General features: G+C 38.1%; 1 protein-coding gene across 2 annotated transcripts in view; it reads right to left on the bottom strand.

Annotated features, from left to right (window-relative positions):
• LOC137282286 (uncharacterized) overlaps positions 1-18,266 on the bottom strand; it is a 37,310-nt gene that overhangs the window by 2,883 nt on the left and 16,161 nt on the right. Inside the window, exons 3-7 of one of the 2 annotated variants that reach the window (XM_067814021.1) lie at positions 4,436-4,622; positions 3,763-3,935; positions 3,274-3,297; positions 2,547-2,585; positions 808-1,218 (exon numbers count right to left, since the gene is read on the bottom strand). In XM_067814021.1, coding sequence (XP_067670122.1) covers positions 808-1,218; positions 2,547-2,585; positions 3,274-3,297; positions 3,763-3,935; positions 4,436-4,622 — 834 coding nt within the window. Of the gene's footprint in view, positions 1-807; positions 1,219-1,621; positions 1,655-2,546; positions 2,586-3,273; positions 3,298-3,762; positions 3,936-4,435; positions 4,623-18,266 lie in introns of both variants that reach the window. The other variant, XM_067814022.1, reaches the window with a different exon arrangement.

Raw genomic sequence — 18,266 nt, 5'->3', positions numbered from 1 at the left:
GGGGTTGGAAATGTGAGAGGACAACCCAGTGATGAAATGGGTGTATACCGGTGATGATGGCGATATTTTATTTTGACATGAAAAGTATTTTTCGAACAGAAGCGAGGAAAGTACGTTGTCAACCTTTGCTCGATTTGCTCGCATGTAAGAAACCTGGTCATATTCTCGATGCTGCGCACCCATTTGCGCTACAGTTTGCCTGTGATTTAAGCTATGCAATAAAATTTTGTTATAAAGCAGTCATAAAGAAAAAAACAATAACGTATCAGACTGATGTCAGCAACCATTGTTTGATTAGATTAGACTAATACTAAGATCTGATTTAGTTATTATACAATAACATATTATCAAACTCGGGATACACATTATAAAGCGACCACACGCATATCATATAATTCACACTCTTCAAATCATGGGCAATGCTTGCGACAATTCATGAAATGTGGCCTATGTTAGGCTTCCATATGGTCAGTTACGCCAGAGTCGGGCATTGTATTGGCATGCGTTGGGACAACCTTCATGGTTGACCAATGCCACTGGAAAATCAACTTGAAAAGTAGACCACCTTCCGTTTGTGCTGAACAAATTCTCTCTAACTGCAGGAGCTGGACGAAGTACTACAAAGAATGTTGTTAGGACCTTGATTTTCTCATAGAGATTAACCACAATTAGCAAACTTCCTCTGTGTTACAACTGTGCATTAATGGTTCCTGGGTGTATTTCCCAGGCATTCAAGGAAATGTAGTAATTGGAATACAGAGCCAACGTTTCTTCTGTTCTTTAGATTTCTCGGACGATTGTACTCACATATGTTTTCCACGATTTGTACATCAGGACCGGACGATGTCTGGGCAAGGGTCACACCGGACGACGTCTGAGCAAGGGTCACACCAGACGATGTTTGGTCAGGGGTCACACCGGACGACGTCTGAGCAAGGGTCACACCAGACGATGTTTGGTCAGGGGTCACACCGGACGATGTCTGGGCAAGGGTCACACCAGACGATGTTTGGTCAGGGGTCACACCGGACGATGTCTGGGCAAGGGTCACACCAGACGATGTTTGGTCAGGGGTCACACCGGACGATGTCTGGGCAAGGGTCACACCGGTAGATGTCTGGGCAAGGGCCACACCGGACGATGTTTGGTCAGGGGTGACACTGGACGATTTTGGGGCAGCACTACTCATGCCCTGTGACTGGCCGCCAACTGTCACTGCTGTGAACAAAATAGTAGTTGTTACAAAATAGAAATGCACATTGCTTTATGCGCATAACTCATGTATGTACTTATGGTTCAGCACTGATTTGTGTTAAGATACACTGCAGGTTACCAGGAACAATTTGTCATTACATTCCATGGACCCTTGATTGACTGTGTTCCTTTGGCCAGCTAGCTAGTTGCCGGTCGTCAGATATTACAATGAAGATGGCGTTGCCATGCTAAGTGACTGCTTGGACCAACATTTGCCGTGTGTTGCCGTACCCCAAAGTCTTTCTGCTCATTATAGCGATCATTACATTATATGGTCAACATTTGATTTATACGGTGCTGCTACTGAGTGCGACCTTATCCAATATGTGCACAGAAACAACAATGACGTATGATAAAGATTACTCACAACATTTACGTATTCTGAACCAACCATTTTGATCTGGAAATGTAATAAAAATGTCAAGGCAATGGTTGACTTTTATTTGTTATTAGCTCACGTTTTCATACAAAAAAATCATCGCAAGCAGATATTTGAGAATCTACCTGTGTGTTTTTTACGGTACAGTTATATTACAGTTATTTCGTGTGCGAGACTATTTTGAATTCAATACTATTTTGGCGCAGAAATAAGACGTTCGTGCTGAAGGATACCATTGTAAATTTGTGTTTGTAAATTTCGAACAAGTGCGTATATTATGTTAAAAAGTTCTACATCGGTCACATATTTGCATTTACATCCCTTGTTATTCAACGGCAGAATCGACCAACCAACATTTTTCGTATCTACCAGAGTACGTTACCGGATGGTCAGGCCGGCTGACTCTATTGATGGCATGAATCGATGCGCAAGGCGTAGCCATTGCATATACTTCATTTCCAAAGCTAATTAATGTCTCATCATAAATTGGCACCAAAGTTGTTTGTACCTTGATAATAGGATAATAGTTGTTACCAAAGAGGAAGGCCCATTGCTCTCCGCGCATAAGTCATATGTGTGTCTATGGTTCAGCACTGATTTGTGTTATGATACACGGCAGGTTACCAGGAACCAATTTGTCATTACATTCCATGGACCCTTGATTGTGTGTATCCCTTTGGCCAGCTAGCTAGTTGCCGGTCGTCAGATGTTACAATGAAGATGGCGTTGCCATGCTAAGTGACTGCTTGGACCAACATTTGCCGTGTGTTGCCGTACCCCAAAGTCTTTCTGCTCATTATAGCGATCATTACATTATATGGTCAACATTTGATTTATACGGTGCTGCTACTGAGTGCGACCTTATCCAATATGTGCACAGAAACGACAATGACGTATGATAAAGACTACTCACCGCAGGCGGGTATTTGGAACCCGTGAAAATTATCTAGCTCTCTAACAAAAAATGTCATGGCAATGGTTGACTTTTTTATGTTATTAGCTCACGTTTACATGCAAAAAATCATGGCAAGCAGATATTCGAGAATCTACCTGTGTGTAGGTAGCATTGCAGTTGTTTAGTGTGCGAGACTATTTTGAATTCAATACTATTTAGACACGTGCTGAAGTATACCACTGTAAATTTGTCGAACTCACTAGTCTTGTAAACAGACACAGTTCTCTTCATGTAACTTGTGTATCTGCAGACAATGTATTTTTACCACAGAACTCTTAGATAGTAATGGCTTGTAACTGAGTGTCTTTCACTAGATCCAGGGGTCATACTTGATCATTGTTTGGTCCGGACACAATCGTTTATGTCAGTGTTGTTGCAGCTTGCGGCGTTCCGCAAGAAATGAATACTTAATGTTTTATTAACCCAGAATGAGTGGTGGGTGCTACCGGTGGAGTAGACATGTTTATCTTTAGCGCGTTCCCAGTGGTGAATGCGCGGGGCGTCGATACACAATATTGAACTGAGAAATTTCGAATTTTCATTGTTGTGACTTGGTATTCTGTATACCAATATTTTAGGACGGCGGTGTAGCCTACAGCTAATGGAACTGATTGTGTCACTGTCAGTGTATCGAGTACATCACACAGATCTCAGCAGTTAAATAATAACAATTTAACCATCTTACCATATCTTGTTCTTTCATGGAGCCCTGAAGAAAGAATGTGAAGTTTGACTCAGTATATATGCATTTAAATCCCGTGTTATTCCATGCCAAAATGTCTACCCGTGTACGTAACCGGATGATCAGGCCGGTTGATTCATATTGATGGCATGAATCGTTGCTCGAAGCTTAACCATTGCATATATATTTTTCCAAACCTAACTGACATCTCAACATAAGTTGTTGTGTTTTGCACCAAAATTTGATGAAATTATAGAAATTCTGAAAAAAAACGTAAATACAGTTCATACTGTTTACATATTTCAACATTAGTCATGAACAATGTTTCATGTAGTTTTAAGTGATAAGGAATGCTTAGAAATGTCTTTGAAATCTGTAGCCAGACCCACATGATATTCCACCTCTGGCATACTTATTAAATATGCAGACATTCTCCACAAAAAGCATGATATTGTGATGTCAGCTGAAAATTTCCAATTTTCAACAACTTACCTATGCTTTCTTTACACACGGCCTCACGCCTTTCAGCACATTCGGTGCTATTGAATCCATGTTCCTTGATATACAGGTAACATGTCTGATTTTCATGAGACATGCCCGTGTTTGTTACGTTCGACAGCAAGACGATCCTGTGTGCACTTCTGTCTAATTTGCCAATCCATGTGCTAATGGCATAAGCATAATATTTACAAAACTAAAGCTATTTAACAGTCAAAGAACTTGGTAAGATTGACGTCTACAAATCTGTCTAATGTTTTGAAACTTTTCATCAGTACTATCTACTGACTCTAAAATCGGAGGTCGCCACTGTGTTTATAACAAATGCCACTGGTGGGATAGGTAACAAACAGTATAACTACCATTTGATAGTACCTAATAGACACATGCTTGCGATAGGTTTGCTTTGCCTTTAGTAGAGGTTTCTCAAGCTTGTGGAAAGTATTTTGTCTCGTGGTTTTTGACAAATTATGATAGTCAACAGATATAGATCAAATATCGGCGAGGGAAGATACTGAATATGATGTACGACTACAGTAGGTATATTATGAACTGCATACTCGGCTGACAATGATTTTAATTGTGCAATAAAAAGAACATGGACAGACGTTTGCGTAAACGTATGAAGTGATCACGTTATTGTAATCTCCTCTCTGCATATACTTACTGAACGCCATTTGCAATTGGACATACTTCAAGTGTAAGTACACATGCTGTAAATCCCGTTGTCGTTATTTGAATCTTCGCCATTTGTGGATCACCCACTTTGCAAAATAGTTTCACCTTATCCCAGGATTCCTCTCTCTTGTACAGCGTACAGCATTTGCCGCAGGCTGTGTTGGAGAGGACACAGTCTGGAATACGAAAGAAGTTTATCGTGAGGGAGATGATACACATTTGATATATCGCAGTTCTCCATGGCATAAATACAAGGCGAGTCGAAATATATTGATACTATTTAGTTCAAACAAGACTATCGATTCTAATTATAGTCGCAATAGATTAAAGGAGCATTTGATATTATTTACTCTCCTGTTCGTTTTGATGTAGACACATGTAGACATCTTGTCATAGACCGATGAAAATTTCCTCCAACCTTTCCAAACAAAAAGCAAAAGCTGTCTGAAGTGCTTTCCTGGTTTCCCATCTCCCTGCATTTTCAACCCCGCATGGAATAATAACATGGCAAAAAAAAAAACCAAACCAAAACAAAAAGAAACAAGGTCAGTAGCGTGTTAATTCAGTATTATTAACATAACCACATTTGCTAGAGTACTCAACAATTGATCAGGGTCTGTTTTATCTAGACCCGTGAAGGTCCCGGGGTAGAATAGGCCTTCAGCAACCCATGCTTGCCATAAAAGGTGACTATGCTTGTCGTAAGAGGCGACTAACGGGATCGGGTGGTCAGACTAGCTGACTTGGTTGACACATGTCATCGGTTCCCCATTGCGCAGATCGATGCTCATGTTATTGATCACTGGATTGTCTGGTCCAGACTCGATTATTTACAGACCGTCGCCATATAGCTGGAATATTGCTAAGTGCGACGTAAAACTAAACTCACTCACTCACTGTTGTATCTAAGCTCTTGTTTAATCAGTAATTGGCGATTTGTTTAAATTTAAAATGTAACGTGTCTTTTTATAGGTACTATCAGAATATACAATAAAAAACTGAAAAAAACGCATCTGATATAAAGAGAACGCTTAGAAAAACCTAAACATCCGTAATTGACTGGTTTGATAAAGTGTGAAGAGAATTAAAACGTTGTTGATATCTGAGTAAAGTTAGAAAACAAATGCTCATGTGTAAACTATAATGAAATAAGAAATGAATACCATTCCTTGAGCAAATGAAAACGCAGTGAATATCTTAGAAATAAACAAGCAATAATTAACAAAATATCATGTTTTTTTAAACGATTTTGGAACGAGTTTACCACACATGAGATGAACAATTTTACACAAAACATGGTTCGATTACTTAAAAAAATTGTGGCACCGTGGCGAGCCATCTCCTCGTGGTGGGTGCTGGATAACGCCAAGAGCTCGCCGACACCCCCGTAGTGGACCCGGGGGGATATTTGGTCCACCAACCCGTTTGCCGTGGGTTGCGGCCCTGTGTCGGCAGAGGAAGGGATCCTGGTGGTTGAAGGCAAGAGGAGCTTGCAACCGTGTTCCTGTTGCTCAATACACCACTTTGGCCCTGACTTCGCCTAGACGGGTGGTCGAATGGGCCCGGTTCGACCAATCGGCTGGTCATGCCAAGCCCTGTGCATGGGGTATTATTATGTTTATCAATGCACATATACCATTTGGAATTGTTGTGAATTTGGACTTGGCTTTATAATCTAAAACATTTTTGAATTTGAAATATGTTGTTCTGTATTTTGCCTAGAGTCCTATGCCAGAAGGCGGTGGCTCATGGGCCAGTCTGGTAGAATTATAAATCTTTTAATTCTTCTGCTGGAGTATATCATCCGGGTATCTTTGGTGCTGCAAGCTGGAGGCCCGCTTGCTTTAGCATTGTCCTTGTGATACTCCGTGGTGGGTGGGGAGCTCGGATGATGAACCATATTACCTTAACCATGGCCTACGAAATACCACTTAAAAAAACAAAACGTCCACTTGATATTGACCCTGTTGATACTGACCTGAGACCATCTGCATCGATTGAATATTGGCCACGTTTCATTGTGATTGAGACACCTGACAAGACACCGTTAAAACTGAACCCCTTTGCTGTGTCCAAGGGTATTCAGGGTATTGCAGGGGAGGTGAAAAACATTAGACGCTTGCGTTCGGGTGCCCTGCTAGTTGAATGTGGGAAAAAACAACAAGCAACGAACCTGATGAACATGAAATCTTTCGTGGGCATTCCGGTCACGGTCTCTGCTCACAAGACCTTGAATACAAGTAAAGGTATTGTGAGAGATCGTGATCGATTGTTGGATGATATCTCGGAACTTGATATAGGATCTGAAATGAAGGATCAAGGTGTTCTCTATGTCAGGCGCTTTTCAACGCGGAGAAACAATGAAACCATCAAAACGAATACGTACCTGTAGCACCCAAATCAGTGAAGGCAGGCTACTGTAACATTCCAGTTGATACGTACATTCCCAACCCGCTCAGGTGTTTTAAATGCCAGAAATATGGGCACGGTGTAAATACTTGCACATTGTCTGTTGTGTGTGCTCACTGTGGTGAGAAGACACACACAACAGAAGATTGTGACAGTGATTATAAAAAATGCACCAATTGCTCAGGCAACCATTCTTCATTTTCTAAACAGTGTCCTATTTGGAAAGAGCAAATGGAGATCAATAAAATACAATTTACCCAAAATATCTCTTTTTCGGAGGCCAAAAAACTGGTAAAGAGATCTGAACTTTCAGAAAGTTATGCTACAATAACAAAAACATCATCGGGATCTAGTTCTAAAACAACATCAACCACAGGATGCCAATCTGCTTTGATTTGGGTAAATTGCGATTCTCCACAGCTTTTGTACCCTGTTATATCATCACAGACCGAAGAATTACTTCCCAGTACTTCAAAGTCTTCTTCTGATAACAAATCATCATCTCAGTCACACTCAAAGTCTCAGTCGACAGCTGATAGTCTGCAAGCTGGAAAAGGTAAACCGAAGTCAAAGCCTGATGCTCCAAAACAACAAAGTGGCAGAGCTCCTAAAGGGTCACAGAACAAAATTCAATTGTTCAATAAATACGGGTCTCTTGAGGACATGGACGTTTCTGAAAACGCCCATTCTAGGGCACATAGCTTGTCGCCCTCCAAAAGAGTGCGGGGTAGATCCCCAATAAATCCCCCCAAAAGATAGTTTATTCCACTAATATTGTACAGTGGAACTGTAGAGGACTGAGGACTAATTTACATGAATTACAGCTATTAGTCCAGGATTTTACACCTTCAGCGATATGTCTCCAAGAGACATATTTAAAACAAACAGATACATTTGACCTTCGTCATTTTAATGCATATCATTCTTTTTCACCTCCGGGTGATAGAGCCACTGGTGGGTCATCCGTTCTAGTCAGACAAAACGTTATTCAAAGCCCTGTTTCACTAAATACCAATATGCAGGCTGCTGCTGTGAGAATTACTTTACATGTAGCGTTTACACTATGCTCGCTCTATATTTCGCCGTCTTCAACGTTTGCCAAAACTGATCTGCAAGCTCTCTATGACCAACTCCCAAAACCCTGTATTATAATGGGAGATTTAAATGGGCACAACCCACTCTGGGGTAGTGTAAATATAAACACTAAAGGGAAATTGTTGGAGGACTTTTGTTCTGACAATGATTTATGTATTTATAATGATGGTTCCAGCACATATTTACATCCTGGTACAGGGACTTATTCTGCTCTCGACTTGTCATTGACAAATTCTGAACTACTTAATGAATTCGAATGGTCAGTCCACGATGACCTATGTGGAAGTGACCATTTTCCTACTATATTAAAAGCTATAACTCCATCTGATGTTTCTCCATCATCAAGACGAAATTTTAAAAAGATCTGCAAGATCTCTATGATCAACTCCCAAAGCCGTGTATCATAATGGGTGATCTCAATGGCCATAACCCGCTATGGGGTGGTACAAACACTAACTCAAAAGGTCAAATACTGGAAGATTTTATCTCCAATAATGACTTATGTTTATACAATGATGATTCAAGCACTTATCTGCACCCTGCAACCGGCACCTACTCTTCTCTAGATCTGTCTCTTGCAGACTCTTCACTACTGAATGAGTTTGAGTGGTCAGTCCACAATGATCTCTGTGGAAGTGACCATTTCCCTACTATATTAAAATCTGTAACTCCATCTGATGTTCCTCCATCATCAAGGCGGAATTTTAAAAAGGCTAACTGGGCTTTATATGAAACACTGTGTGCTGAAAAACTTACACCTGAAAGTTTTATTGACGTTTCCGATGCTATTAAATGCTTTTCTGATGAACTGAATTCCATAGCTGATGAGTGTATACCAAAGTCCTCTGTAGTTCCACACATAAGGAAACCATGGTTCAACGATGAGTGCAAACAAGCTAGGAAGGCACGGAAAAAAGCAGAACATTATTTCCGTCGCCATCCTATGGTGCATAATTTAAATAAATTTAAGATTTTAAATGCTAAAGCACGGCGTACTTTTAAACAGAACAAACGCCAATCTTGGCAAAATTATGTATCCAAAATTAATTCTCGGACACCCATGTCCAAGGTATGGAACATGGTCCAGAAAATCCATCATCTTTAACATGGAGATCAATTGCTTACTGATAAATCAGATATTGCTAATAAACTGGGTGAAACCCTTGCTAAACATTCTTCCTCTTCAAATTATGTACCAGCAATATCTAAAACAACAAGAAAAGAAAACTATTAATTTCAATTCTGATAATGGGGAAGATTATAACGAAACTTTTTCTATTCATGAACTCCATACTGCTCTTGCTCAAGCTCATGACACTGCTACAGGAGCTGATAACATACATTATCAACTCCTGAAACATTTACCAGAATCCTGTCTGGAAACTCTCCTAAATATTGTTGATGGTATTTGGACATCGGGTAACTTTCCTCCTTCATGGCGTGACGCCATAGTAGTACCAATACCTAAACCTGGACGTGATCATACGGATCCATCCAATTATCGTCCGATTTCATTAACTAGTTGTGTTTGCAAGACCATGGAACGCATGATAAATAATCGACTAGTTTGGCACTTGGAAACAAATAACCTTATAACTGATATACAGTGTGGTTTCCGCAAAAACAGAAGTACTGTTGATCACTTAGTGCGTTTAGAATCATTTGTTAAAAATGCACTAATTAATAAACAACATGCTGTGTCTATCTTTTTTTATCTAGAAAAAGCATATGACACAACCTGGAAATATGGTATTTCAAGAGATTTACATGACTTCGGTTTGCGAGGTCGTTTACCTCAATTTTTTAGCCAACTTTTTAAATGATAGACAGTTTCAAGTTCGAGTGGGTTCTACCCTGTTTGATCATTACAATCAGGATCAGGGTTTTCCACAAGGCAGTATTTTGTCTGTTACACTTTTTAGCATAAAGATAAATAGTTTATAAAAGGTTTTAAACGATTCAATTGATGGATCGTTATTTGTGGATGATTTTAATATTTCTTGTCGTGGGAAAAACATGCCTACTATTGAACGGCAACTGCAGTTGTGTTTAAACAAAATAAATAAATGGTGTCTTGAAAACGGCTTTAAATTTTCTAAATCCAAAACTAATTGTATACATTTCTGCAGAAAATATAAACCACATAAGGACCCTGAACTATCTCTAGATGACACTCCCATCAAAGTTGTAAAGGAGGCCAAGTTCTTGGGACTAATCTTTGACTCCCACTTAACATTTCTACCTCATATTAAGTCCCTTAAAACTAAATGCCTGAAGGCTCTTGACTTGTTGAAAGTTGTTTCCAACTCAAAGTGGGGAGGGGATCAAGCAACCCTCTTAGATCTATATCGATCACTGGTCCGCTCGAAACTCGATTTTGGCTCCATCGTATATGGTGGAGCCTGCAAAAGCAACCTTAAACTTCTTGATTCTGTCCACCATCAAGGCTTAAGACTTTGTCTTGGGTCTTTCAGAACTTCACCTATTGATAGTCTCTACGTTGAGGCCGATGAATCATCTCTTGCTCAACGTCGTATAAAATTGTCTTTACAATACATTACTAAATTATATTCTAATGAATCTAACCCTGCCTTTAACTGTGTGTTCAATCCCCTTTATGAGGATTTGTATAACAAAAAATCTTCTCTTGTTCCACCTCTTGGGCACAGAATTAAACCATTTATTTCTTCTGCCGGCATTGAGCTGGAAAGTATATCGCCTTTCCGTCTTCTTTCTTCTCCTCCTTGGCAATTGGTTAGGCCACAAGTGGACCTAACATTAACATCATTTAAAAAATCAGAAACAAATGACTTACAATATAAACAAGAATATCATCAATTAAAACATAAATATAGCAATTACAAACCCTTATTTACAGATGGATCCAAGGACGGTGGCGCAGTTGCTTGTGCCACTGTCATTGGATCCAGAACAATATCTTCTAGATTACCAGATAATAGTTCTATTTTTACAGCAGAAGCTAACGCCATATTAGCAACTGGCCAATACGACATCGTCTTCTGTTGGTTACCCAGCCATGTAGGGATCTCTGGTAACACATTGGCTGACCTTGCTGCTAAGGCAGCACTCAACAAATCTATGACAGCATTGCTTATTCCTTACAGGGATTACAAAGCGAGCATTAGATCTTATATCCGTGATCTGATGCAGAAGAAGTGGGACACCCAAGTGGGTATAAATAAATTACATGACATAAAACCTTACATTGGTTATACCCACTTGGGCTGTCAGTCCAGATTTGAAGAGGTTATTTTACGACGATGTCGTATTGGCCATACTAGATATACTCATTCATATCTTTTAAAAGGTGAGGATCCTCCATTTTGTATCCCTTGTGATGAGAGAGTCACGGTCAAGCATATTCTGCTTGACTGTGTTGAATTCTCCATCACAAGGGATAAATATGTCAATGTCAAAACTGTAAAGGATCTTTTTACAAACATTAATTCTCATTTAATTATAGGTTTTTTAAAAGAAATTGATTTTTTGATTGAATTTTGAATAACATGTTCTGTAAATAGATGTATTTTAATTCTTGGTTGTTTAGATTTGTAACTAGAATTGTTAGTGGCTGTACCCTCAAAGGGGGTTGAAGTATTGTAAAATTATTGTGCTCCTGAGAGGGTACGTAAGTCCACAAACAGTGAAAGTAAATTCTAAATTTCCAGGTTTTTTAATCGTAGAATAAATGTCTTTTTATTGTATGGCTAGATTTCACAAATTGCTGACGGCTGAGGGAATGATGTAAATCCAGCTAGGGTCCATGCAGGTAGCAAAAGTACTGTAAGTCCCCATGGTCCCTAGTATGGTGATCTACCTTCAGTTGTTAGCAAACTATAGCCCATTTTTACATTGTATTGTCCTGTATAGATAAATTGTTTTAGGTATAGTTACTAGTTTTATATTTTAATCTGTGATATCCTAGTTGTTTTACTGTCCTTCGCTGACAGATTTTATAATAGACATATATTTCATTTTAGTATTGAATGTTCTCGTCACGATATGGCTGAGATATTGCCGATGTGACGTTAAATATTAACTCACTCACTCACTCACTCAAAAAATTGTTTTCGTTTGAAAACTTAACAGAAGGCGAATATCCGAGTCTGAAAGCGATGATAACCCCGTAAATTGCGAACTCACAGAACATGTACTAGACTCGCTAAAATAAATATTAGACGGCATCAAGAATCTTAAGCATACAAAATTCCCAACAGTAGACAATAAGATACCTGAACTGTTTAGATATTCGGCTGACATCATAACACCATACTTAGATGTATGTTTCAACCTGATGTATGGAAAAGAATGTTCAGTAAAACCCTCAATGCAATTATCAATGGGAGGTTAGTATTCTGTGTGAAAATCCCCTCTGAACCAGCAAATAGGACAAGTCAACAAGACAACAATGATTCAAAAGAGAGACTTCCATTACAAAATCTGAGGCAATGGGTCACAAATATAATATCAACTGACCAAAGTCTTGGTTTACAGTGAGAAACCGTCATACCAAATGTTACACAGTGAATTGTCAGGCACAGAAGTGTCGATCGTGGATTGATCAAACGTTGATGAAGAGTCCGAATGATGTAGGTAGGCCGAATGATGACATAACTCCGATAAAACTCTGAGCGAATACGTCCGTCTGCATATGTGTGTCTGATGACACAACAACCAGCCTTTACATACAAAGTCACTGATTCTTGAATATTCGACCACTTTGGGACCACATCGCCACCAACTCCGAACGTTCTTGCAGACTCCCGGAAGTAAACACTAGGCAAAGGAGGCAACTCTACGGCATTACCTTAATGGCGTGCAGCTGAAGCTAAAAATTCGAAAAGAACTGACATTTGTGATACGAAATGTGATCCATTATAACTATCACTCAAAACTCTAAACATTGTGACCCAGTGATAACTGTAACTAAATAAGTAATCCACATTGCGAAAAACCACTCTCGTAACACTTGAGATTATTATCATCAGAGGCTGCATTCAAAACAACATTAAAAACTCATCTTTTCCAAATCGGTTTCACATAGCTATTCTAGCACTTCTAGGTACACTGCTATTATTTCCAACCGTGTGTGTTTTCTTCAACACCTTTTCTTACAGCGCCGTTAAGCACCATATGGTGGAAACAAGGCGCTATATATTATGTTTTACAGATTAAAGATGAAAATGCAGCACAGAGGTTTCCGGTGATCCTGGCACAGTCAGGCTGGTAGCTCATCATCGGCTCAGGGCCCTCCAGGCCCCGGGCACTGTCAGTGTATCGAGTACATCACACAGATCTCAGCAATGGAATAATAACAATTTAACCATCTTACATCTCTTGTTCTTTTATGGTACACTGAAGAATAAATGTCAAGTTTCTTTATTGACTCAGTATATATCCCCACCGTGTACAATCCACTTTTCTTGCCAATTCTTTAAATAATATTTAGTGTTTCTGAAGGTGAGATTGAACCACAGGAGTTGGGAAGGAATTTCATTAAAATTTCTTGGGTCAACATAATGTTTGTGAAGGAGTTTCTATGTTTTGTCTCACAATGCCAAAAGGGTCTTTAATCTTAATTACAGTTTCAGAATTTGCTCCAAAGTGAAATATATCTTTGAAAGGTATATGACATGGATTTTTATTTTCACAATTTTAAAAGATGATATTACGGTTTATATTTTCAAAGCATCAATAAATCATCATGTATTTATCATTTCCCGTCCTCCTTCGTATTTGTTTTTAAGTACACTCCTCTTTGAATGATGTCTTTGTAGTTCTTCAAGTGAAGTAATACATTCTGCGGAAATGTTGGACAAAGACTTGAAAATATGAACTAGTTTGCAGACTGCCGTGGTTTTGCTTACTGTTATTTTATTGTTTTAATTATATATAATTGTTAAATGTCTTTTTCTCCAAGATGCTAAGAGTTTATTAATTTCTTGCAGTCTCTTTCTGGTGCTTACTGCCGATAGGTTATCAAGATTGGGTGTAAATTTGATACCTAGTACATCAAATTCGCCAGTTACCCATTCATTTTTCAGGTCATTACATATTTTAACAGTAACATTTGATCCAATCCAGATTGTCTTTGATTTATCTGAATATATTTTCAAATTTGACATTTTGTAAAATGCGTTATTTGTGTCAATAGCAAGATATAGACTCTCCTCAGTTCCATCAAGAATTAGTTCAGTATCGTCGGCGTATTGATCCAGTTTATATTCCGTATCATTGATGACAATACCTCTAATGTTTTCATAGTTTCTTTTCATACAAGCAAGAATCTCGGCTACAAAGAGAAAAACGTAAGGCGACAGTGGGGCTCACTGCCTACATCCTCGTTCATTAGCGAAAGACTAGAGAGATAATCATGCTGAATGGCACAAAGGTCAATATATTTATCCATCTGACCATTTCAAGGCCAAATTCTAATTTATGTAAAACTAGGTTGATCATATTTTGTTTAGAAACATTTTCAAATCAGCCAGAATTAACACGCCAGGAATGTTTTGTTTCTTTGTTTCGAACATTACGTCGTCATCTCGTATTTTTGCTAATAGACCTACATTGGTTAAAACTAGTTTGTTTATGATGATAAAGTGCATCTATAGTAGCTTTTAATCTATGTGCAATAAAGGATCAAATAAGAATAATTATAAATAATAATTAATAAACACGTCTCCGATTTTTAATTAATGTTCTGTCTTTATTGGATTTGGAATATAGGTGTTTTGAAGACATTCTTATTAATACTTTTGATTCGTTCCATGTTGAATGTTGAAGAAATCAATAGGATATCCTTCGAACCCTGGATTTTTATTATTCTTCATCTTGTAACCAGCATTGCTAATTGTCTCCATACTGATTTTTTTACACCATTGTCTCGTAGAGTTGAAGAAATCTTCCTCCTCATTCTATTCCTGAGTAGCAGAAAGATTTATATTTCATTAAGTATTGATTTACTGTCTGTAATGTTTTGCTGTCATTAGTTATCAATTTGTTGATTGATTGCTTTGAGAAATGTCTATTTTCAGGATGGCAGAAATATTTTAAAGTCTTCTTTTTCTACGTACCAGAGAGTTCTGTTTCTGGTTTGTATTCCTTTCATTTCCACAATTTTTTATTTCTTCCATTTCATTTTTTATACTTTGATAATTCACTAAGTCCTTCATCTACCTTTTGAAAGTGTTTCCTAATATTGCCCTCAATCTGTTTTATTTTGTTTCAAGTTACTGTGTATTTTTGCATTTGCTTTTTGTATGTAGGATGAGAAAAATATAGACTTTACCCGAATTTTCATTCATAAAGCTTCCAAAAATAAGGAATCAGAAATTGTAAGATGAATATGAAAAATGTTTTTAAACTCATATTTTTTTCTGTTGAATATTCTTGAATAGTATCATTTAGCACAGTTCTTCATAGTTACCACAGTCAGGGATTAACGGTAACAGGCCCCCCTAAGTAATTGAAAGAATTACAGCAAATTTGAAGGAATTGCATCTCAAATGTAAATAAACGCAGCCCACTCGCGAAACAATTGCAGCCATATCGGCAATTTAGCGGTAATAACAGAAGCACATCGGCCATATCGGAAGCAATGTCGGTAATACTTGAAACACGCTCGGCCGTCTTCGGAGATTTTTCGGCTCTCTTCCGTGATTTGTCGGTCGCGAACGGAAACTCACGCAGCAACATATGGCGTCGTTCGAAGAAGCACCCGTCTCGGTGAGTTTTGTTTTTAGTTCCTACTATTACATTTTTATACTTATCCATCTTTGACCACCTGTGTTGAATGCGTTTAGATATGAGGTGTTGTTGGAGCTATAGCTTATTTCTTTAGGAAAGGACTGTCACTGCAGAAGAGTGTCACAAGTCATGCCCCTGGAGGATCAGATGACGTAAAAATGAAAAAGTTGACTGTCATAAAGATTTAAGGCTATAATTTCAAACCAATTGTATATTATGAAATATGCAAATCGAATATCAAGTAAAGAAACTAGTCCTATAACATATTGCTTTTGGAGTCTTAAATATAAACTAATAAACTAAACAGAAAGACTGTTTATATCATTCCTCCTTCGTATCTTTGACTATTGTGACTTCATTTGGGACAGTTGATCCAAAGAACACAAGGATTAGTACTAGGAAGATTACACCTTGATGCTCATCGTACCATAAGTGAGACCATCATGGTACGCCATCTCTCTTTCACAGGAGAAAGAATCATAAATTGTGTATTTTCTATATAATCGTGCATGGCTTGACACCAGATTACTAGTATAACACTATAAAACTCTCTTCTTCCATGTCTAAATCTAAATTATATCTTACTAATTACACTCTCATTTCCAGAACTATAAACACTTTACCTTTTCCGCGCGCATTTCCATTATCATGTCCAAACTGAGACTGGGATGTAGCGTTTTAAACTTACACTAATTCGAAAGGCATATAAAGGAAAAGTTCGTACCAATGTGGCTTTTTAAGAGAAGATACCTCACGCTTCATTTTTAGCCCGCTATTTGTCAAATCAGACATAATGTAACCAATACTTCTACCGCAACAGAATCTCTGTTGAAGAAATACTCTGTGGCAAAGATAACGTATCCAATACTCATGCAGAATTAGTCTTAAATCCATTTATCATTTCATAATGTGTTAAATAACACATAAAATACCATAAGTACTAACTCGTTTTCTTGCTTTTGAAAATTGTCTCATTGAATTATACAACCTTTATACAATCTCTTAATCGTGTTTAATTCGTATAAGTTGTTTTCTCTTGGGAAAGGCATCAATATAACCCGTGTTCGGCCTGTTTGCTTTCTAATGTCTTTTCTTTATTTTGAATAAATACTGTTAAACCTCATATTTATTGTTTCGAAAATGTCTATTGGTCATATGATTGTATTAGCATGACTGTAATCCAAACGAATTTAAAACCATAGATTGGTACGGCACTTGTTGCGAGGGTAAACAAACTGAAATGGTGGACGGTGGCGCAGACGATTTTTCTCGAGTTCCAAACATTAGAGCAAAGCATTCAGTCTGGAAACATGTTCAGTTGATCTCTTCTACAATCACACCTAACTGGCAAGAGGCATTGTTTTAAAAAAAAAGACGAAACAGTAATTTCATGACCTTAAGCCATGTGTTCCACTGTTACAATGTATTGAAATACATATTGTAGTATGCCAACGTATATCACAAAACATCGGAATACGAAAATTATGGTAACACCCAAACCTGCTAATGACCATTTAAAGATAATCGGTAAATAACCCCAACATTTCTACATTTGGAGTAATTTTCCCCCTTATGTATGGAACAATGATTCCGTGTATCAACGTTGTTGTTCCATTATTCTTTAGTTAGTGGTAATATGACGCCACCTTTACACAGATGGTAAGAGATAAGAGGTAAGTCTTAGTATTAACCACGCCACCATTCAAATACAACACTGACATAGTCAGAAAGCAAACAAACACACATATTTTTATCTGGTTGTGTCCAAATCGTTTACCAGAGGCATCATTCCATAACAACTACAAGACAATGATTTATGTATTTATAATGATGGTTCCAGCACATATTTACATCCTGGTACAGGGACTTATTCTGCTCTCGACTTGTCATTGACAAATTCTGAACTACTAAATGAATTCGAATGGTCAGTCCACGATGACCTATGTGGAAGTGACCATTTTCCTACTATATTAAACGCTATAACTCCATCTGATGTTTCTCCATCATCAAGACGAAATTTTAAAAAGATCTGCAAGATCTCTATGATCAACTCCCAAAGCCGTGTATCATAATGGGTGATCTCAATGGCCATAACCCGCTATGGGGTGGTACAAACACTAACTCAAAAGGTCAAATACTGGAAGATTTTATCTCCAATAATGACTTATGTTTATACAATGATGATTCAAGCACTTATCTGCACCCTGCAACCGGCACCTACTCTTCTCTAGATCTGTCTCTTGCAGACTCTTCACTACTGAATGAGTTTGAGTGGTCAGTCCACAATGATCTCTGTGGAAGTGACCATTTCCCTACTATATTAAAATCTGTAACTCCATCTGATGTTCCTCCATCATCAAGGCGGAATTTTAAAAAGGCTAACTGGGCTTTATATGAAACACTGTGTGCTGAAAAACTTACACCTGAAAGTTTTATTGACGTTTCCGATGCTATTAAATGCTTTTCTGATGAACTGAATTCCATAGCTGATGAGTGTATACCAAAGTCCTCTGTAGTTCCACACATAAGGAAACCATGGTTCAACG

This window comes from Haliotis asinina, chromosome 4 (assembly GCF_037392515.1).
Source record: "Haliotis asinina isolate JCU_RB_2024 chromosome 4, JCU_Hal_asi_v2, whole genome shotgun sequence".
NCBI classification, from domain to species: domain Eukaryota; kingdom Metazoa; phylum Mollusca; class Gastropoda; order Lepetellida; family Haliotidae; genus Haliotis; species Haliotis asinina.
The sequence above is the reverse complement of the archived record's forward strand: the minus strand, read 5'-3'. Positions and strand labels throughout refer to the sequence as shown.